The 24,359-nt window shown below is 37.6% G+C and overlaps 1 protein-coding gene across 3 annotated transcripts in view; it reads left to right on the top strand.

The window, feature by feature from the left end:
- SUGCT (succinyl-CoA:glutarate-CoA transferase) overlaps positions 1-24,359 on the top strand; it is a 719,374-nt gene that overhangs the window by 117,678 nt on the left and 577,337 nt on the right. For 2 of the 3 annotated variants that reach the window (XM_034963995.3, XM_003808696.7), the window contains exon 8: positions 15,261-15,404. The exons of the other annotated variant lie outside the window; for it this stretch is intronic. In XM_034963995.3, the coding sequence (XP_034819886.1) occupies positions 15,261-15,404 (144 nt within the window). The remainder of the gene's footprint in view (positions 1-15,260; positions 15,405-24,359) is intronic. 3 annotated transcript variants of the gene reach the window in all.

Here is a 24,359-nt window from a genome sequence, read left to right as displayed (position 1 = left end):
GAATAACATGAATTTGAACTGTGCGGGCCCACTTACATGTGGAGTTTTTTCAATCATATGCAGCTTGAGGGATACATATATACTGAGGTTCAATTTGCATATATTTGTGTTCTGCAGGGCCAACTGTGGCTACGCGACTGTATTGTGTTCCTGAAAATCTCTATGACAGTAGATTTTTTAAGCGTTATCGTAATAAAATATAAGTATATGAAGTAATGCATTTGTTAATTAGCTTGGTGGAGCCATTCTACAATGTGCATATGTTTCAAAATATGTTGTACACAGTACATATATACAATAAAAGAAGAAATACGTGGTTGTAAAGTGATGGTGCAGCATCACACGAGGTATATGTGAAACCATGCTGTAATTTGTTTAGATTATTTATTTAGATGCCAGTTGTATGGTTATCTTTACTTACCGACATTCATTTGCTCAACCCACTCATATATCCACATTTTGTATTTTGTGTTATTTGTGAAGATTCTATTTTTGGTTTTATTCTCTAATTGCATCTTTTGTATCACAAATTTCTTGACCTTATTAGATCTTTTAATATTTTAAACACTTTCACTCATTTATTTAGTCATTGAACTCCTGGCTTCACTTTCCCTGCTACTGTTCATAATTAAGAAGCAATAGGATAGTGGATCTGTTCACTATGTCAGTTCTGAGCTTGAAGTATCCTTCATCTGGAGATAGTAAAACTCTAGGGAAATTTTAAAATGATATGTGGGATATTTCATTTGTTATTGACATTAGTGCTTGGGGTATGGATTAAACATCCTTAATGTATGGGACAGGCCCCTGAATCTGAATTTTTCTTGCAAAATGCCAATAGTGCTTCCATTGAGAGCACTACTAGGTGTGCAGGACTTCTATCCATCCTTTATGACATGGTTCTTAACTCTATTAGATTTGTTTTGCCATTTTTTCCCTCTGTGCTTCTGTATGTTTTTACTTATGCTGCTAATATATATCTGTTTGTCTTCCTCTTTAGAATATTAGTGGCTGAATTGAGAGAGAATCTTTGGAACATTCCTTTTGTATATCTAGAATATAACATAGACCTCCCATAGAGTTGGTGCTTATTATTTGCTGTATATGAATTTGGAATCTTTAATTGTTCTAGGAAAGATTCAGCTTCAGTTTGATAATCAGAAGCTGCTACATGGTAGCCATAGCTATGGCACTTGATTCCTTCTAGAGTTCTTTAAGCTACACGCTTAAAAGGAGAGCCTTTCTTATTAGGTAAAACCTTGTACTCAGATAATGTGAACTGGGAATTTCTGGGTTGTGAATATTTGGAAAAAATATGGTACAAATGTTTGGAAAAAATATTCAGCTTTGAGGTAGGGATTAAAAAGCTTTTGTTTTGTTTTGTTTTGTTTTGAGATGGTGTCTCACTCTGTTGCCCAGACTGGAGTGCAATGGAGTGATCTCGGCTTACTGCAACCTCTGCCTTCTGGGTTCAAGGGATTCTCATGCCTCAGCCTCCCGAGTAGCTGGGACTACAGGTGTGTGCCACCATGCCTGGCTAATTTTTGTATTTTCAGTTGGCCAGGCTGGTCTTGAACTCCTGACCTCAGGTGATCCACCCACCTTGGCCTCCCAAAGTGCTGGGATTACAGGTGTGAGCCACCATGCCTGGCCTATTTTTACTTTCTGAATTTTATTAAAGCAAGGAACCCCACCCCCACTTTTTTTTTCTATCTCAGTTACTTTTCAGAGTGTTGTGTTCATTTGGGTCATAATGCTTTGAAAAAGTTGTTATAATTGGAGAAGAAAAATGGCCAAAATGATTTCAGGGATATAAAGTAGACTTTCTCCAGTGAAAGTCTATAGGGACTGGAATTTTTGCCTTGGATAAGGCAAATAAATGATTTGATGTCTGTTTTAATCTATTTTTATGGGTAAGATGTAGAGCAGTTATTGTTATTATTCATAGAACAATGAATAAGAGAATATTAGCTCATATCAGAGAAGAGGTTTTAGTTACCTAATGAAGAGCTCTTTGACACTAGGGCAATGAATCTTCCAAAAGATAAAGAAATAGGTCCGGGTCACGCAGTTTCTATTAGCATGATGGAGTAGAAAGATCTTGGGCCTTCAGACAGTCCTGGCTTGGAATCTTAGTCCCAGTTAACATCTCTCAGCCTCATTATTTTTTCATTTGTAAAAGTGAGAATACTAACATGTATCCCAACATATGTACTAAGATTCAATGAGATGATGTGTAGACAAACACGGAGGAAACAATGCTAGCTCCTTTCTCCATTGTAGTGCTTGCCTGGCGTGTAATAAACACTCAGTAACTCTTCTCGGTCCTCTGGAGATACTTAAAGAGAGGTATGAGCATCTCTCCTGGATGACTTAGAAATTTACCTACCTAAAGGCAGGGAGTTAGACCAAATGTCTCTTTAAAAGTTTTTTACAGAATGAGTTCAGAGGATGCCTATTAAATGCAAGATTGTTTATATGCAGATCTTCGTGGATATAAATGTTGTTTTGTTTCAGAAGTTGGAGCCATTGACTTTTACATTTGTTCTTTCTACCCTCTGATCCATCAGTGCAGAAAACTGTAGCACAGAAACTGTAACTAAGAAACTTTTTCTTGAAGAGCAGCATGGAAAGATGTGAAATAATTTTTGAAATTATTTCTTAGTCTATTCCTTAAAATATCACAATTCCCCAACCTTCCATTTCATTTTCTCCCAGTCTTACTCTATTTAAACTCATGAGGACAGACAGGCTAGATGATATTTTGGGAATCTCACTGTGGGAGCTTAGTAAAAATGATTGAGATGGTTTTCAGTCAGTAGACAAGAAAATAGTGTGATCGAAGTATTAAGGCATTTTTGGAAATTTGTGGTTTTGTGTATTTTTCAATGTAGGCTGCCAATGAATTGATTCTTTCAATTATTTTCTGAAAAAAGTTTTGGTTTACATTGTTCAGATGGTAAAAGCATCTATGGCCATACCTCCCTGAACGTGCCCATCCTGCCTGATCTCTGAGTGGTAAAAGCATGTTTCTCTGTAGGTACATTAGATTGTTTGCAGTTCACTTGAGTTGCAAAGAACAAGCCATACCGGCTGGGTGCGGTGGCTCATGCCTGTAGTCTCAGCACTTTGGGAGGCCGAGGTGGGCGAATCATGAGGTCAGGAGATCGAGACCATCCTGGCTAACATGGTGAAACCCCCGTCTCTACTGAAAATACAAAAATAAAAATAAAAAAATAAAAAAAAAATTAGCCAAGCGTGGTAGTGGGCCCTTGTAGTCCCAGCTACTTGGGAGGCTGAGGCAGAAGAATGGTGTGAACCCTGGAGGTGGACCTTGCAGTGAGCCGAGATCGTGCCACTGCACTCCAGCCTGGGCGACAGAGCAAGACTCTCTCAAAAAAAAAAAAAAAAAAAAAAAAGAACAAGCCATACCACATTAGGGCCTATGATTTCTTGACTGCAGTTGTAGAAATGACAAATTAACTCACACATTTAAAATTTTTGCTCTTTAGTGATTGTCTGAAAAGGAAAGATGAGGAATATTGATGTATAATAAAACAATATATGGAGAAAAGATGGTAGCAAAAAGAACAGAAGCTTTTGGATCAGAGTTCCTGAGTTCTAGTTGTATCATTTACTCTCTGTGACTTTGACAAGTTAAAGAACAAATATTTCTTTGTTTTGAGACAGAGTCTTGCCCTGTCATCAGGCTGAAGTGTAGTGGTGCCATCTCAGCTCACTGCAAACTCTGCCTCCTGTTTTCAGGCGATTCTGCTGCCTCAGCCTCCCCAGTAGCTGAGATCACAGGTGCGTGCCACCATATCTGGCTAATTTTTGTATTTTTAGAAGAGATGGGTTTCACCATGTTGGCCAGGCTGGTCTTGAACTCCTGACTTTAAGTGATCTGCCCACCTTGGCCTCCCAAAATGTTGGGATTACAGGCATGAGCCACGGTGCCCAGCCTAAATATTTCTCTCATGAATTGTAAAATAGTGATAATATTGGCACTTATAAAATTATCTTTTAGTGTTAAATCTGACAACATGTGTTAAAGCATTTTGAAAAACATGATGTTGGAAGCATACATGTTACAGATGTGAAAGAGATCTGAATACAGCTTATTAGTTTATTAAGTGCAAAATATTTAATCCGAACCTGATCATGAAGCCCTGAGGAAGGCATTCGAATCCAGAAAAGTGGTATAGGCAGCAGTTTTTGGATAAATTGATTTGGGGTCTCATCTTGACTTTGCTACTTAACGTCTCACAGTATTTATTTAAATTGACTCTTCCTTAGCTTCTCTTCTGTAACAAGGATTGCTTGCTTGTAAGCCTTGTGTAGAGTAAGTTGGATGCTAAAATTTGACTATATGATATTATGATTTATAAGTTCATACTTTTCATGTTTGGAAGGGCAGAACATTTTAGTATAGTATTACAAAGACATTAATAATATTAGGTAATCAGGCACTTACAAGGGATCTGGAGAATGACACAAATCCCTTTGTTACATTTTCCCTTGAGTTGCCTGGCTAATATGGTGAGTCCACCTGCGATGAAGATCAGAGAGAGTTTTTGCTTTCTTCTTTCCCCCTTCCTGTCAGTCTTTCTTTTTTCTTCCTTTCTTCTGGGGTCTCAATTCGTCATTTTTTTTTTCTTCTGGTTTGTGGTTTGTTGAGGTTTAGCTGGAGGTGTATGGGTGAAAGCTTCAAGTCTTTCAGGGTGTAATGAAGAAAAATGATCTTCCTGTTCTAGTCTGCAATGTAAAGACCTTTCTCTTGTTGGGATTGTTCACCACTTATAGCCTACATTTAGTGCTTTGTAGTGTTAAGACTCTTTTCTCTGTCTTATTAGGGCTCTGTTTGTCAGTAATTAGTAGACACTGATCTCTAAACAACTCGTGTACTTTCCTGCTTGTTTACCTTTACTGATAAGAGGATTGAACTACAGGATCCTTTCAAGTTCTAAAATGGTGTGATTTAGACTGGAGGACTCCATAGTGTTACTGAGGTACATAAGTAATAGACTTTGTTATGCCTGTTTATAGATGAGGCAGTGGAAGGAGTGGAGTTCAGTGTTTTGAGTTAGTAAATGGAATTTCCTTCAAGTAGGGGAATGTTAGTTTGTGGAAATTTGTATGTGAACGTCTGTAAGCATATTTTTAGTATCAATTAGTGGTTCAAGTAGAGTGTGTGTTTGGAACAGAAGGTTCAGATGCTGTATAGTTGCAGAGTCTGTGCCCATGAAGTGTGAATGCAGTGACTGTGAGGACTCATGTTCTGTGTGCACGGAAACCCTCATTTGATCTGAATATTCCATTCTTTGTTCTCCATGCTTGCAATTCCACTGAAGACAGTTTTCCTGCTAGTTAGGGCTACAAGTCATGAGAATAGTGGTTTTAACAATGAAAATACTACCTTCATATTAAGAAACTTAATTTCCTGTTGATTGTTTCCCCAAATTTATTTCATTTTTTACTCTCCCCAACTGATCAATAGTCAAAGTCTCTGAATTCAAGTTTCTAAGTATCTCTTGAATCCATGGCCTCCACTTGTCCTTGATTGAGATTCTCATCTCGTCTCTCTGCCCTGCACTATTGCGAAGTCATTCTGACAGGTGTCCCATCATCACACCAAGTAGTTTATAAAAAGTCTCATTTGTGCAGCCTTTTACCTTCATAAAGTGCTTTTATATACCTTTTCTTACTTGATTCTCATATCAAATGCTGAAGTAGATTTTATCATTACCCATATTTGACAACTGAGAAAAAAACTAAGAAAGGCCAAGAACTTCTCCAAAGGTTGTGTGGTTAGTAAATGCTAGAAAAATTTATATTTCGGAAAGTGGTTTATTAAAAAATTTGTGTGCCCCAGGATACAAAAAAAATTTCTGTAGATTACATTAGTATAACGAATGACTCAGTATGAAATAAAGATACAACATAGGGACACATACATTTAAGAATGATTTTTTATTTTAGAAATGAAGCCAACTACTTAAAAAAAGTTTTAACACTTTTGTTGTTTTATGAAGTAATTAGGTTGAGTAATGTAACAAGAGAAAAATGCTTGGCGACTTTTCAAATTCATGCTTCTTTATTGAACATATGCCCAAATTGATTTACAGCTTCAATGCACTTTTTAACAAAACAAGATTTTAGAAACTTAGAAAAACACATGATTTTTTTTCACGCTGTCCCTCTCTCCCCCCTCCTTCTTTTCTTCCTTCCCTCATTTCTTTCTTTTTTCTTTCCCTATTTCATTTGGCAAGCTCTGAATGTAGTGGGAAGAGCATAGAGAAATGAATAAAAATGTTAAAAATTCTTAAATTGTGTATGTAAGTAATCTTTTAAAATATTTAATTTTGTGATTTAAGAGATCGGGATGTAAAGGAAACAAACAAAAAAAAACCTTTGGCTGGGTGCAGTGACTCAGGCCTGTAATGCCAGCACTTTGGGATGTTGAGACAGGCAGATCACTTTAAGCCATGAGATCGAGACCAGGCCAACATGATGAAACCCCGTCTCTACTAAAAGTACAAAAATTAGCAGAGCATGATGGCATGTGCCTGTAATCCCAGATACTTGGGAGAATGAGGCAGGAGAATCGCTTGAACCTAGGAGGCGGAGGCTACAGTGAGCTGAGATCATGCCCCTGCACTGCAGCCTGGGCAACAGAGCAAAACTCTGCCTCAAAAAAAAAAAAAAAAACCACACACACACACACACACAAACAAAAAACAAAAACCTTCACAGGTAGTGGTGTGGTTTTTCCCCTTCATCTCTAGATTGCATAATCAAAAAAATAAAGAAAAACCACTAAACCATTTCTGCCATTTCAAAATTATCAATTTTTAAAGAAGGAATTTCAGGTTTTACTTTTTAACTTTTTAATTTTGAAATAGTTTTTTTTCTTTTTCTTTTCTTTTCTTTCCTTTCCTTTTTTTTTTTTTTTTGAGATGGAGTTTTGCTCTTGTTGCCAAGGCTGGAGTGCAACGGATTCAAGTGATTCTCCTACCTCAGCCTCCTGAGTAGCTGGGATTACAGGTGCTTGCCACCATGCCTGGCTAATTTTGTATTTTTAGTAGAGAGGGAGTCTCTCCATGTTGGTCAGGCTGGTCTCAAACTCCTGACCTCAGGTGATCTGCCCGCCTCGGCCTCCCAAAGTGCTGGGATTACAGGTGTGAGCCACTGTGCCTGGCCTGAAATAGTTTTATACCTATCAAAAAAGTTGCACAAGTAGTAGAGTGCCTATACTCTTCACCCCATTTCCTTTAATGTTAACATTTTCAAGTACAGCTATGATCAAAACTAAGAAATTATCATCGATAATTTCTTTTAATAATCATTGATACAATTCTTTTATCTAAACTGCACCTTATTCAGATTTGAGTGGTTTTTCCACTAATGGTCAGCTTTTACTTTTAGTGAATTTTTGAATACATGAATGAATGGGGGATGACAGAGTATAAGAAAATAACCCACTGGGGGCTGGGCATGATGGCTCACGCCTATAATCCCAGCACTTTGGGAGGCCAAGGCGGGCACATCACGAGGTCAGGAGTCTGAGATCAACTTGGCCGATATGGTGAAACCCCATCTCTACTAAAAATAAAAAAATTAGCCAGGCATGGTGACATGCATTTGTAGTCCCAAGCTACTCGGGAGGCTGAGGCAGAAGAATCACTTGAAGCCAGGAGGTGGAGGTTGCAGAGAGCTGAGATCATGCCACTGCACTGCAGCCTGGGAGACAGAGCAAGACTCCATCTAAAAAAAACAAAAACAAACAAACAAACAAAAACAAAAAAAAAGGAAGAAAAGAAAAGAAAATAACACTGGGAATGGTGAAAATAGAGAAATACATGAATACATATGGGAAGTGAATAATCAGAAGACTTTTAGTATTTTTATTTAATACTTTGTCCTCACACTATAATTGTATGTCTTAAGTGTTAACTAGAGACTCTTCCCTTTCTTGTCTTTATTGATGACAGTCGTATCTGTTACTTTTACAGCAAAATTTTCATAAATCTCTCTGACAAAAGGGTTACATTAATTCATGAAAAGAGCTAAATACATTTAAAACCGTTTCTAAGTGACCATGAACAAAATAAAAATTGTACTATCAATTTCTAGAGCTATAATTTAATAAAATAAAATATTACTTGATGTTTAAAAGTCTGTATATGAGTTTAAGTCCACTTCTAATAAATTATGGTGAGATTCTCAGGCATGCTGCATAACAAGGTTTGTGAATTACCCATTTTTTTCAATGTATTTTTACTAAAGATTTTGAGTAATGAATCCCTTTACCCATGATAGAGACAATACCACCCCATTCATCCCAGAGTTAAGGAGAAGGGAGACATTGTTTTGTACTGCCATAGCAGCAGGGCTCTGTGGAGTTCCAGATGTGGAAGGGGGTTGTACCTTGTAGATACACAGCCCCTTCTCTGATTTTGTCTTCTTGCACCTGGGAATACTTAGGCACTTTACAGTCACAGTGTCGTTCTCTGTGGGAATTTCTACTCACTAAGTGGTAATTTATTTTTGCTTCCTTATTTCTCTGGCGTTCTGACAACTTTTCAATGATAGGAATATATTCATAAGACATTTTCACAGTATGAGCATAGCCACCTCAGAATTGTACTAAGGAGTGAATGGTACCCCTTCTTTAGTTATTGTTACCCTTGACTGAAATAAAACTTCATTGAAATAAAACAATAGCCTTGAATGAAAGAAAACTTCTAGAATTTTTACTAAATACATGATTTTAAGCAGGTCTTTAAAGATTTTTTAAAAACTTTATTTTTCCTGCTTCATTTAATTATCAGAATTATGGAGTTTAAAAATACAACAGCTTTATGGATATAATTCATATACTGTACAACTCACCCATTTACAGCGTACAATTCAGTGGCTTTTAGTATACTTCACAGGTTTTGCAACCTTACAACAGTCAATTTTAGAACATTTTCATCACCCCATAAAGAAACCTCTTACCTATTTGTGGTCATTCCCTATTCCTGCCTCCTCCCAGCCCCTGGCTAATCTACCTTCTGTCTCTATGGATTTGCCTGTTGTGGACAGTTCACGTAAATGGAATTATATAATATGCAGCCTTTTGTGACTGCCTTCTCTCACTTAGCATAATATTTGTTAAAGTGCTTCCATGTATTAGTAGAATAGTTTGTTTCTTTTTTGTTGCCTAAAATATCCCACCATATTGTATTAGTAGAATAGTTTCTTTTTTGTTGCCTAAAATATCCTACCATATAGCTAGTCCCCACGTTATCTGTTATCATTTGATGGACATTTGGGTTATTTCTACTCTTAGGCTATTATGAATAATGCTGCTATAAAAATTTGTGTCTAAGCTTTTTGTGAGGACACATGCTTTCATTTTCTTGTTTTTAATTTTTTTTTTTTTTTTTCCCCTAGTTGGAGTCTTGCTCTGTCCCCTAGGTTGGAGTGCAGTGGTGCAATCTTGGCCCACTGCAACTTCTGCCTCCCAGGTTCAAGCCTCAGACTCGAGTAGTTGGGATTACAGGCGTGCACCACCGTGCCCGGCTAATTTTTGTATTTTTAGGGGAGATGGAGTTTCACCATGTTGGCCAGACTAGTCTCAAACTCCTGACCTCGTGATCCGCCCGCCTCAGGCTCCCAAAGTGCTGGGATTACAGGCATGAGCCAATGCGCCCAGCCCATGCTTTCATTTTCTTGGGTATATACCTAGTAGTGAAATTGCTGGGTCATATGGTAACTCTATATTTAACTTTTTGAGGAACTGCCAGACTGTTTATCACAGTGACTACCGCATTTCACAGTCCCACCAATAGTACATGAAGGCTCCATTTCTTCACATCCTTCTTGACACTTGTTATTTCTCTTTTTTTATGATAGTCATCCTTGTGAGTGTGAAGTAGTATTTCACTGTGGTTTTAATTTACATTTCTCTGACAACTAATGATGTTGAATATCTTTTCATGTGCCCATTGGTCATTTGTATCTAGTTCTTTGGAGAAATGTGTCTTTAAAACCTCTGCCCATTTAACTTCAATTTTTACTTTTTTAATTTTTTTATTTTATTTATTTATTTATTTATTTTTTTGAGACAGAGTCTTGCTCTGTTACCCAGGCTAGAGTGCAGTGGTGGAATCTCAGCTTACTGCAACATCCACCTCCTGGGTTCAAGCAATCCTTTTGCCTCAGTGTCCCTAGTAGCTGGGACCACAGGTGTGCACCACTATGTCTGGCTAATTTTTGTATTTATCGTAGAGATGTGGACTTGCTTTTTTGCCTAGGCTTGTTTCAAACTCCTGAGCTCAAGGAGTCCTCCGGCTTCAGCCTCCCAAAGTGCTGGGATCACAGGTATGAGCCACTGCGCCTGACCTACCCATTTTTAAAAAATGGGATTATTTGTCTTTTTATTGTTGAGTTGTAGACTCACTGTGGTTTTCATTTGCATTTCTCTGATGGCTAATGATATTAAGCATCTTTACATGTGTTTAATGACCATTTGTATATTTTCTTTGGAGAAATGTCTATTGAGATCTTTTGCCCATATTTAAATTAGGTCATTTTTCTTGTTATTTTTGCATTGTAAGTGTTCTTTAAAAATTCTGGGCTGGGTGTGATCACTCATGCCTTTAATCCCAGCACTTTGGGAGGCCCAGGCCAGTGGATCGCTTGAGCCCAGGAGTTCAAGACCAGCCTGGGCAACGTGGGGAGACCCTGTCTCTACAAAAATACAAAAATTAGCTGGGCATGGTGGTGTGCGCCTGTGGTCCCAGCTACACGGGAGGCTGAGATAAGAGAATTGCATGAACCCGGGAGGTGGAGGTTGCAGTGAGCCGAGATTACACCATTGGATTTCAGCCTGGGTGATGGAGCAAGACCCTTTCTCAAAAAAAAAAAAAAAAAAAAAAAAAAAAAGAAATTCTGTACAAATTTCTTATCAAGTACATGATTTACTAAACTTTCTCTTATTCTTTGGGTTGTCCTTTCACTTTCTTGGTGGTGTCCTTTGAAACACATATTTTTAATTTCAATTATGTCCAATTTATTTTTTCTTTTGTTGCTAGTGCTTTTGATGTCATATCAAAGAAATTATTGCCAAATCCAATATCGTAAAGATTTACTCCTATATTTTCTTTTGTTATATAGTTGTAGCTCTTAAGTTTAGATTTTTGGTCCATTTAGAGTCAATTTTTGTATGTACTGCAAGGAGGGGATCCAACTTTATTATTTTCACCATTTTTTGTAAAGACTCTTCCAATTGAATTGTGTTGGCATATTTGTCAAAAAGTAATTGGATGTAAATGTGAGAATTTTTATTGTTTATATGTCTGCCTTCCACCAGTACCATGCTGCCTTTATTACAGTAGCTTTGTAGTAAGTTTTGAAATCGGAATTTGTGAGTCCTCTAACTTTGTCTTTTTCTAGATTGGTTATTCTTTGTTTATGGTATTTCCATATGAATTTTTAGGATCAGATTTTATTTCTTCAAAAAAGGTATCTAGGATTTTGGTAGGTAGAATTGCCTTGAATATGCAGAGGAGTGTGGGAAGCATTGCCATATTAACAATATTAAGTCTTCTGCTCCATGACTGTGAGATGTCTTTTGGTTTATTTTTGTCTTAATTTCTTTCAACAATATTTTATTATTTTAAGAGTATAAGTTTGTACTTCTTTTGTTAAATTTATTTCTAAGTATTTTATTCTTTTTTATCCTATTATAAATTGAATTACTTTCTTTATTTCATTTTTTGTTTGTTTATTGCTAGTGTGTAGAATACAACTGATGTTTGTATATTGGCTTTTATCTTGCAATCTTGCTTAACTCAATTACTAGTTCTAAGAGTTTTTTAGTGGATTCCTTAGGACTTTTGATATATAAGACTGGGTCATCTGCAAATTGAGATAGTTTTAGTTCTTTCTTTGCAATCTAAATTCATTTTATTTCTTTTTGCACCCTAACTGCACTGGCTAAAACCTCCAGTGTAATGTTGAATTGAAGTGGTTAGAGTGGACATCCTTGTCTCATTCTTTTAAAAAATAATTAGTTAAAATTTTTTTCTTTTGTAAAATATATAGGCGGGGGTCTCACTATGTTGTGCAGTCTGGGCTCCAACTCCTGAGCTTAAGTGACCCTCCCTTCAATCTCCCAAAGTGTGGGATTATAGGAATGAGCCTTCGTGCCTGGCCTCTTGTCTTGTTCTTCATTTTAGGGGAAAACATTCAGTTCTTTACTTTTAAGTGTGATCTGGGTTATGATTTTTAATAGATGCCCTTTATTAGGTTGAGAAGTTTCATTTTTTTAGCTTTTTAAAAATCGATACATAATAGGTGTACATGTTTTCAGGGTTCATGTGATCATTCCATACATTAATATAATCAGATCAGGGCTGTTGATATACCCATCATCACCTTAAATATTTACCATTTCTCTGTTCTAGGAACATTCAAATTATTCCCTGCTAACTATTTTGAAATGTACAGCCTTTTGATGTTAACTATAGTCACCGTACTGATCTACTGAACAACAATTCTTATTTCTTCCATCTAAGTGTATGTTTGTACCCACTAATCAACCTCTCTTCATCTCTCCTCCCCCTACCCTTCCCAGCCTCTGGTAACCAGCAGTCTGCTCTCTATCTTCATGAGATCTACTTTGTTAGCTTCCACATCTGAGTCAGAATATGTGATATTTGTCTTTCTGTGCTTGGCTTCTTTCACTTAACATAATGTCCTCCAGTGACATCCATATTGTTGCAAATGACAGGAATTTATTCTTTGCCCAGCTAATTTTTTATGGCTGAATAATATTCCTCTCTCTCTGTCTCTGTCTCTCTCTCTCTCTCTATATATATATGTTTCAAAAACAACTGCAATGTGACATATATATATATATATATACACACACATACATACAGGGTCTCAGTCTTTTGCCTAGATTGGCAAAAGTCTTTTGCCTAGATTGGCAGTGGCATGATCGTAGCTCATTCCAGCCTGGAACTCCTGCACTCAAGTGATCTTTGCACCTCAGACTCCCAAGTAGCTGGTACTAGGGGTGTGTGTCACCATGCCCAGCTAATTTTTGTATTTTTTGGTAGAGACAGGGTCTTACTCTGTCACCCAGGCTGTTCTTGAACTCGTGGCCTCAAGTGATCCTCCTGCTTGGCCTCCAAAGTGTTGGGATTTATAGGCATGAGCCACTGTGCGTGAACACATTTTCTTTATCCATTCATCCATTGATGGACACTTGGGTTTATTCCGTATTTCCGCTGTTGTCAATAGTGCTGCAATAACCATGGGAGTGCACATATCTCTTCATGATTGATTTTCTTCTTTCTTGGATATCTACCCAGCTGCGGAATTGCTGGATCATATGGTAGTATTATTATTATTATTTTTTTTGAGGTGGAGTCTTGCTCTGTTACCCATGCTGGAGTGCAGTGGCACGATCTCAGCTCACTGCAGCCTCCGCCTCCCGGGTTCAAGCAGTTCTCCTGCCTCAGTCTCCTGAGTAGCCGGGATTACATATATGTGCCACCACACCTGGCTAATTTTTGTATTTTCAGTAGAGATGGGGTTTCACCATGTTGGCCAGGCTGGTCTTGAACTCCTGACTTCAGGTGATCTACTCGCCTTGGCCTCCCAAAGTGCTGAGATTACAGGTGTGAGCCACCATGCCCAGCCTTTAGTGTAACTTTTATTGAAAAAAAATTCCACGTATAAGTGGATCCATGCAGTTCAGAACTTCGTTGTTAAAGGGTCAATGTAACTTTGAACTTGTCTTTCACTTTTAAGACATTAAATAATTTTAAATTCTAATGACAAATTTAATTTTAAGTGTATTGATTTAAGGCATTACATTACAACTTTTGACAATAATAATAGTAAACTGCCAGACATTTCCAAGTTTCATGGCAATATCGTCCTTGAAATTGTATTGAAAAGCAGGGAAAAATAAGTTTAGCTACTATACAGTCTCAGTTACTTGCTTTAAACATTATTTTGCAAAACAGTACTTTTGCAAAACAATTAACATGGTTTATGATGGGCTACAAAAAAAGGACAAATTAACTTCTGAAAATGATTCAACAGAAGCTAGACTTAATAAGGAGGTAATTGAATCACTGCATCAACCAGATGAAATATGAAATGTGAGTTTTTTTAGGTATTCTGTGCGATTTAAGGCTTAGCAGAATTAAAGGTAGTGACAAGTAGAAACTATCTGATATATCAATGACTAATAACAATGTTGATAATTTTGATAGGTGATTTTTATTTTGTGTCAAGTACTGTTCTAACATCTTTACATATGGGCCAAGGATTGGATTGTCAAGTCAGACTGACATGAAGTGGAGATGTTAATCAATATTAAGCTTTCCTTATAATTTCAAGAATACAGGCAATCAAAAGGCTCAGAAAAAGCAAAGACATGTCCGGGACATTGAGAGAGGCCCCCGGATCCTTTCTTACTGCAATAGACAAAGCTCTGTGGCCCAAAGCAGTAGATGAGGTCCTTAATGAAATATATGAGTTATTAGCAGGGAGTGTTACAGGCTGTGAAACATCTCCATTTTATACCCAGATAGTTGCAAAGCTCATGCCCTGTGCCCAGTGCTCCATGTCCCATAAATCTTGAGATTCTCAGTTTGTCTATCGTAGTAATCCTAATTCAGGGGCAGTCTGCTAACAGCTTTTTATGGGTAAATAGTCTTTTTTTAAATTATTAAGCAAACACTGTTAGTATTTTTGCCAGCTATTGGCATGCTTACAAGGAGGTTTGACCAGATTTTTTACCTTCTTCTTTTTTTTTTTTTTTTTTTTTTTTTTTTTTTGTGAGAGAGCCTCTCACCCAATAGGAGAAAAACACTGCTTTAACTCTTTCTCCCCAACAAATTAACTCATTTAAATTCAATTAATTTTTTTAGCATAAACAAGATAAAATATATCAAGAAGGAATTTAAAACATTGAAACATCAGATCGGTTTCTAAAAAATCTTTTATTTTTAGTTTGGTTAGTAGGCATTGGGGAGAGAAATGCACTGAGAAGTATATAGTAAATATAAATATTTTCCTATTACCAACAGATATTCACAATAGCAATTTATTTTATTAACTTTCTTGTGTGTATGTGTCTGCACAGTTAATAGACAATTCTTTTTTCTATTTCGCATTAGAAGATTTGAGAAATCATATGATTCTTTTAATGTTTAATTATTTCTTCTTTCTCAACCCAACCTTCAAATCAGAATGGAGATCCAGTTCGCCCAGGAGTAGCTATGACTGATCTTGCCACTGGCCTGTATGCATATGGAGCTATTATGGCTGGATTGATACAAAAATACAAAACTGGGAAAGGACTGTTCATTGATTGTAACCTACTGTCATCCCAGGTAACAATCCAACTAACATTTCAGATAATGTTATAAAAACTGTGTCTGGGTTATACCTTTTCAGATCAAATTCTATGGTCACATGTACAAAAACAATACAAAAACCAACACAACAACAATGAAAACTGTTTCATTTTGATGTACTTGTTTCTTTTCTTTTTTGAGATGGAATTTTGCTCTTGTTGCCCAGGCTGGAGTGCAATGGCGCGATCTTGGCTCACTGCAACCTCCACCTCCTGGGTTCAAGCGATTCTTCTGCCTCAGCCTCCTGAGTAGCTGGGGTTACAGGCATGTGCCACCACGCCCGGCTAATTTTGTATTTTTAGTAGAGATGGGGTTTCTCCATGTCGGTCAGGCTGGTCTCGAACTCCCGACCTCAGGTGATTTGCCCACCTCGGCCTCCCAAAGTGCTGGGATTACAGGCATGAGCCACCACGAATGACCCATGTACTTGTTTTCATATTAAAATACATGGACCATGAAGATTTTGTTGTAATGTAGACATCATTGTTGAACCCAAATTTTCCAGGCTGTTTTTACTAGAATGTGTCTGTTGCTTCTTGTAAGACAAGAGATATAGTTGCTTCACATGTACTCTGTAACTTACTTTGACTTGTTTCTTCACCTTTTATGTGCCATGAACCCCTTTGGTAGTCTGGTGAAGTCTGGACTTTTCCTTGCAATTGTGTTTTTGAACACATAAAATAAGGTACTTAGGATTACAAAGGAAGCTGGTTATACTGAAATATATTCAATGGAAAAATCAATTTTGCATTATTAAAAATATATAATTTTTACTAACACATTAAACCACAATATCTAATAGTGGGTGTAACACTATTACAATTTTGAAGTCATGTTGAGCATAAATGGTATTTCATGGTATCTGTAGTAATTGTAATATGATACAAAGATATGCATAATATTTATTCGTGATCAAGTCATAGGTACCACTAATATTCTTGTGGTTTGTCACCTACATTTATAATAGAATAAAATGCTAAATTTTAGAGGTTGATGAAAATAAAGATACACTTTTTTTTCCACTTGAGTTGATTAACTCCCAGAAATCTGTTTATAGACCCCAGATAAAGAATTCCTGGTTTCCGTAGTTATCAGTTATGTTGTGCTAAATACTAAACTGGGGGAATAAAAGGGTTAACTCACTGTCAAAATGACATTTTGCCTTCTTTTCACTGGATCAGACCCAGATGCTGTACCATATGTGGAAGTTGATTCTGAATAGATAATTTTTCCGTGATAGAAAAAGAAAATATCTGATTTGTGCAAGGAGACATTTTACTGTGGGAAAAACTACTTTCTAGACATAGAGACCCCAGTTGGGAATTTCAGATTTAAAAGGCATACATGGGAAAATAGTGAACTTGGAACACTGCTTTGGATGTTTTTTCCTCTTAGGCAAAATTAAGGAGGTATATAGAAATAAAAAACATCAATATGGTTGAAAATGAAATACTATGTATGGGTTTTTACATAACAGTAGCTTCGAGTCATGGTCAGAATTTTAATGTGTTTCTATAAAAAGGTAAAAGAACTCTGTTCAAATGAATGGTTTCACTCCTTAATAGAGAACTACAGATGTTAGTTATGGGAGGGTGCAGAAAGTCTTTTCTTCCTCTAATTTTAAGCTGTAAGGAACCTGAGGTAGGGTAAGCAACTGCATAAAAGTTGCAATAAGTTTGGAAGCCATGAAGGTTTCATGGGTGTGTAATCTGTGCAGTCATGGGTAGCCCTGGGCTTAGTTAAATGTTCTGCTGTCACTGTCTTGAATTTGTTAATAACATCCACAGGAGGCCCTATAGTTTTTATTTACACCAGTACTCACAAATTATGTAGCAGGTCGTGGAGTTGAGACTCTACTTAAGTCTCCTGATTTTTACCTAGGCTGCTTTACTCTAATGTATAAAGAGTATTGTATTATTTAGATGAGTATCATAGAGTTTAATTCACTTCTAGCATCTAACTAGTGGTTCACCATGTGAAGGTGTGTATTTCCCTGGGAGTAAGGGTGGGGAAGGTGGAATCACCATAGGGCTGCTTCAAAGTGAGGGCACAGTGACGGCAAACTCATGCATATACACACAGGTATATAGTCAATCATTTTTGGGGTGTGTGTGTGTGTGTGTGTGTGTGTGTCTGTGTCTGTGTCTATTTTTATTGTCCCTGTTTCTCCCTGAGACTAAATTCTATGACTGCTGGCACAATGTTTTTGTGTACCATGGTATCCTCAATTCCCAGCCCAGCCTTTGTCAAAGATTGGCTTTTCCAATCCTTTGAGATCAATGTGAGAACTACTGTTACCAGTGGGAATGTCTCGTAACCCTTAGGTTTGCCAAGGAAGATGTGAAAAGATAGTAAACCATTAGAATTATGATAAGTACTCGATAAACAGCTAATGATGAGATTATTTGCTTTTGGCAAAAAAAGTAGCAGTGATTTGGCCTATTCTACTACAGTTAACTCAGATTGCTAAAATTAGTGTATTTCAGTCTCATTAACTATCTTTCTTTTTTTCTTTTTCTGTCGCCCAGGCTGGAGTGCAGTGATGGGATCTCAGCTCACTGCAACTTCCGACTCCTAGGTTGAGCAATTCTTGTGCCTCAGCCTCCCGAGTAACTGGGACTACAGGCGTGTGTCAAAACTCCTGGCTAATTTTTTTTTTTTTTTTGTATTTTTTGGTAGAGACGGGGTTTCGCCATGTTGGCCAGGCTGGTCTTGAACTCCTGACCTTGAGTGATCCACCTGCCTCAGCCTCCCAAAGTGCTGGGATTATAGGCGTGAGCCACTGCACCCAGCCAGAGCCACTGTGCTGAGCAAGAGTTCTGTTTCTTTATTCATAAATTCTATTAGGTGGTGGTCTTTTAAGGCAAAGAATATGTCTCTTCATAGACTTGCTACAGCTGCCCCATTCAGAATAGCTTCTGGGCTGTGAGTAGTGGTTAGAGAACTTCAAAAGGCAATTTAACAGATAATTTGTTCTTCTTCTTCTTCTTCTTCTTCTTATTATTATACTTTAAGCTTTAGGGTACATGTGCACAATGTGCAGGTTAGCCACAGATGTATACATGTGCCACGCTGGTGTGTTGCACCCATTAACTCGTCATTTAGCACTAGGTATATCTCCCAATGCTATCCCTCCCCTCTCCCCTCACCCCACAACGGTCCCCAGAGTGTGGTGTTCCCCTTCCTGTGTCCATGTGTTCTCATTGTTCAATTCCCATCTATGAGTGAGAACATGCGGTGTTTGGTTTTTTATCCTTGCGATAGTTTACTGAGAATGGTGATTTCCAGTTTCATCCATGTCCCTACAAAGGACATGAACTCATCATTTTTTATGGCTGCATAGTATTCCATGGTGTATATGTGCCACATTTTCTTAATCCAGTCTATCATTGTTGGACATTTGGGTTGGTTCGGGCAAAGGATATGAACAGACACTTCTCAAAAGAAGACATTTATGCAGCCAAAAGACACATGAAAAAATGCTTATCATCACTGGCCATCAGAGAAATGCAAATCAAAACCACAGTGAGATATCGTCTCACACCAGTTAGAATGGCAATCATTAAAAAGTCAGGAAACAACAGGTGCTGGAGAGGATGTGGAGAAATAGGAACACTTTTACACTGTTGGTGGGACTGTAAACTAGTTCAACCATTGTGGAAGTCAGTGTGGCGATTCCTCAGGGATCTAGGACTAGAAATACCATTTGACCCAGCCATCCCATTACTGGGTATATACCCAAAGGACTATAAATCATGCTGCTATAAAGACACATGCACACATATGTTTATTGCGATACTATTCACAATAGCAGATAATTTATTCTATAGCTTACCTGAAGTGCAAGGCAATGCCTGGTAAGAACTTTTTCACTCTCTGGATTTGCTGCATCCTGAGCTCTGTTTTTCTGTTTGCCTCTGCTTTATTCCTTGTCTCTGTCCTCCCTTTCTTCTCATGTGCCCTTCTCTAGCCTGGACATCTCTTTTCTCCTCTTTTTCTCTCTCATCTTTCTTTACTTTCCTGTTTTCCTTTCTCCTCTATGCTCTTGACCTTCTTCCCTCTCCTTCCCTTTTATCCATCCTTCCTTATGTGGAACTAAGGTTTTAGCAGTTTTGGTTTCAGATCTTACACTTTTTTTTTTTTTTTAAAGAGATATGGTCTCGTGCTTTTGTCCAGGTTGGAATGCAGTGGTGCAATGATAGCTCACTGAAACCTCGAACTCCTGGGCTCAAACAATCCTCCTTCCTCAGCCTCCCTAGTGGTTTGGACTACAGGCGTATGGCATTATGCCTGGCTAATTTTTGTATGTTTTTTTTTTTTTTTAGAGATGGGGGGGTCTGACTGTGTTGTCCAGGCTAGTCTTGAACTCTTGGCCTTAAGGGACTTCCTGCCTTGGCCTGCCAACATGTTGGTATTACAGGTGTGAGCCACTGCATCCAGCCAGATCTTACCAGATCTTACATTCTTATACCGTATTATTCCAAAAAGTTTCAGAATCTTACAGTAGTTCCCATGAGAGATAAAGGAAGTTCCCTTTCCTAGAAGTCCCAGAAAACAAGAACATAATTTCACTGGTTTAAGGGACCATTTCTAAACTGATAAATGGGGCCTGAAAGATAGAATACACTGAGTGGCATAAGCAATTCCTGGTACTAGCGATGGGGTTAACTCCACCCAAACTGTGTGGCTGAGACTGGGGGACAAGTGATTCCTCCAAAGAATGGCATGGTTATTTTTTGGCCAGAAGAGAGGGAAATGGATGTTGGGGAAGCAATCTACAAATATTTACTATGCTAATGTAGAGGGTTGTTTTTAGGATCTAATGCAATGAAGGATGTGAAAAATACTTTGTAAATCAGAAAGTATGATGATGACAAGCATTAATTTTATTAGGTTATTGAAAAAATACTTCAGTGTTAGTAATGTTAGATTAAAAAGTTGGCTAATAACTTAATTATTTTATCATAATTATAACTTTTCATAATAGGTAAACCTTGACTGACTGCAATTTGTCTTTCAATTTAAGATAACACTTATAAATTCTAGATCTAAAAACCAACCACAACATGATTAAAATCTGCTTTATGTAAATAAGGAGTGCTATTTGTAGGTACTTTTCAAAAAAGCGTAACAGGAAACTTCACCTTTTTTTAAATTAAAAAAAGTATTTTTTTAAATATAAATGTTCACCTGCATTAAGCAGGTAACATTTGAATTTAATTTCAGCTGCATGAGAATGAATACAATTTCATGCAGTAGTAAAAAACTCATTTTCCTACTCATTTTGATTATATTACATAGAATGATGAATGATTATAACATTGAATGTTAGTTGCTAAAAATGAAATTGTTATATTCCTCTTAAAAGTGATCTAGTGTGAAAAAGACAATTTACACCTGATTGGAATACTAGCTAATTATTAACTCAGAAATGATTGCCTCAGCCACAACAAAACCATTTCAAGTAGTTCCTTGTAGAGACATGACAATTGCCAGGATGTGGTTTGTAGTGGGCACCACAGTTTTTATAGTTTTAAGGCTATAAACTTTTAACCCTTGTCAAAAATTCTTTTGATTTTTTTGTCTGAATATGATTTAAATTTGTCCAGTCAAGACAACTAACATCAGCATCTAAACAGTGTTCTTTAGATGATATTGGTAAATAACAAGGAAGTGGGTTTGGATGTGGTTCTGCTTATTCTGTTGCTCTATTCTGTTGTGGCCTACAGAAATATCTTTTGGAAGTTTTAATGTCCTTACTGTACTTAATTGGAACCAGGCTCCCTTAATTACTACTACAATGAGTTAGTTTTTTAAGCACCATAATTATTTGCACATATAGAATATATTGTCACTTTTGATGTGACCATCCTTTACTCACACATGTACATTGATAATATTACATGAACATATTCAAGTAGAAACAATTTTAATTCTTATCATTTTGACTGATAAACTTTTGAATCTCAAGCAAGTATAGTAATCTAAAATTCATTGTTTTGTGTCCTTAGATATACCTGTGTTTCTGCTTTTTTAAGCAACTTATATCATTTTTTTAAACAATTTTATTGAGGTATATATTACATATCATAAAAATGACAACTTAATGATTTTAGTAAGTTTAGTGGGTTATGTAACCATCAGTATTAATCAGGTTTTGATGAGTACCCGTATTGTTACTTCTGGTGCGGGTCTTGCCGATGAGGCTAGAATGGACGAGTTTTGAGTGGGGAGAGATCTGGGACTAGGCTGACTTAAAAGAAGGGGCCCATTATGACTTCCGTGGGCCCTGGGAACTTTTGCCTTTGTGGGTTCTTTCCTTCATAAAAATATTAAAAATTACATTCTATACCTGCATTGGTATAAAGATGAAGATAATTCATTATTCTGCATTTATTATTATTACACTCTTTTTTCTGATTTGAAATGAAATGAAAATTGAAAGATTTTTGTGTACCCCTAAAGTATTGTGGGTCTTAAGCATTGTGCCTACTGTGCATAATTGATAGATCAGCTCTAGAAGAATTACCTTGAGAAAAGCCTGTGAATGTACAAATCTGTGAGGAAAGCAGTTGCGTATCCGGGAAGGAAGTAGAGCTGAAAGCTGAGATTGTGTTGAAGCATGAGTATAGGACGAAAGAGTAGAGAGGCAGCACAGTCTATGACTAAGGAAATTAAGAGAACTCCTCAAAGGGAGTTTTGTTTTTTCTTTCTTTAAGGGAGAAGGGAAAGTAGAAGGTTATAGCAGAAAGTTGGGTATGATACTAGCTGTGGGCTTGTAATATGTAGCTTTTATTGTGTTGAGGTACATTCCTTCTATACCTAATTTATTGTAAGTTTTTATCATGAGAAGATGTTGAATATTGCTAAATGCTTTTTCTGTATTCACTGAGACAATCATATAATTTTTATCCTTCATTCTGTTAAGGAATCCAAAGCAGTCTCAGGTGAAAAACACAAAGCTGGAGGCATTATACTTCTTGATTTCAAAATATAATACAAAGCTATTGTAATCAAAACAGCATGGCATTGGCATGAAGACAGACATGTAGACCAAAGGAGCAGCATAGAAAGCTCAGAAATAAATACACACAGTTACAGGCAATTGCTTTTTTGTTTGTTTGTTTTTGATGTTTTTTTGGAGACAGGGTCTCAATCTGTCACCCAGGCTGTCCAGTTTAGCAGCATAATCTCACTCACTGCAACCTCTGCCTCCCAGGTTCAAATGACTCTCCTGCCTCAGCCTCCCAAGTAGCTGGGATTATAGGCACAAACCACCACACCCAGCTACTTTTTGTATTTTTAGTAGAGACAGGGTTTCACCATGCTGGCCAGGCTGTTCTCGAACTCCTGACCTCAAGAGTGCTGGGATTACAGGCATGAGCCACTGCACCCAGCCTGAATATCCAGTTTTACCAATACAATTTATTGGAGAGACTGTACTTTCCCTACTGTGTATTGTGGCACCTTTGTCAAAGATCAATTGACTGGCCAGGTGCAGTGGCTCATGCGTGTAATCCCAGCACTTTGGGAGGCTAAGGTGGGCGAATCATTTGAGGTCAGAAGTTTGAGACCAGCCTGGCCAATGTAGTGAAACTCCATCTCTACTAAAAATAAAAAAATTAGCCGGGCATGGTGGCATGCACCTGTAGTCTAAGCTACTTGGGAGGCTGAGGCACAAGAATCGCTTGAACCCAGGAGGTGGAGGTTGCAGTGAGCTGAGGTTGCGCCAGTGCACTCTAGCCTGGGTGACAGAGCTAGACGCTGTCTCAAAAATACTGAAAAAACAAAAACAAACAAACAAACAAAAAAACCAACTGGATATTCAGATGCAGAAGAATGAGGTTGGACCCTTATCTTACACTATATACAAAAATCAACTTAAAATGGATTAAAGGGGCCAGTGCAGTGGCCTGTAATCCCAGCATGCAGGAGTATCACTTCAGGCCAGGAGTTTGGGACCAGCCTGGCCAATATAATGAGACCCTGTCTATACAAAAAAATCAAAAATTACCTGGGCATGGTTGTGAGCACCTGTCACAACCATGTGAGGCTGAGGTAGGAGAATTGCTTGAGCCCAGAAATTAGAGGTTACATAGAATTATGAGCATGCCACTGAACTCCAGCCTGGGTGACAGAGCAAGACCCTATCTCTAAATGTAAATAAATAAATAATATGGATTAGAGACTGAAACATAAGATCTAAACTGTTAGACTATGAGAATAAAACATAGGGAAATACCTTCTTGACATTTTTTTTTTGGTGAAGATATTTGGATATGAGCCCAAAAAGCACAGGCAATGAAAGCAAAACTAGACAAACAAGATTGCATCAAACTAAACAGTTTCTGCACAGCAAAGGGAACAATCAACAGAGTGAAGAGACAACTTACAGAATGGGAGAAAATATTTGCAAAGCATATATCTGATAAGGGGTTATTATCCAAAATATATAAGGAACGCAAACAGTTCACCCCATTAAAAATTGGGCAAACGACCTGAATAGACATTTCTTTCTTTTTCTTTTTCTTTTTTTTTTTTTTGAGACGGAGTCTTGCTCTGTCACCCAGGCTGGTGTGCAGTGGTGCCATCTCAGCTCACTGCAACCTCTGCCTCCCAGGTTCAAGACATTCTTCTGCCTCAGCCTCCAAAGTAGCCAGGATTACAGCTGCGGGCCACCATGCCCAGCTAATTTTTGTATTTTTGGTAGCGACGGGGTTCCACTATGTTGACCAGGCTGGTCTTAAACTCCTGACCTCAGGTGATCTACCCACCTTGGCCTCCCAAAATGCTAGGATTACATGCATGAGCCACCGCGCCTGGCCAGACGTTTCTTAAAACAAGACATACAAGTGGCCAACAAGTATCTGAGAAAATGTCCAACACCATGAATCATCAGGGAAAATGCAAATTAAAACCACAACCTCAAAC

Source organism: Pan paniscus, chromosome 6 (assembly GCF_029289425.2).
Source record: "Pan paniscus chromosome 6, NHGRI_mPanPan1-v2.0_pri, whole genome shotgun sequence".
Lineage (NCBI taxonomy): Eukaryota > Metazoa > Chordata > Mammalia > Primates > Hominidae > Pan > Pan paniscus.
The sequence above is the reverse complement of the archived record's forward strand: the minus strand, read 5'-3'. Positions and strand labels throughout refer to the sequence as shown.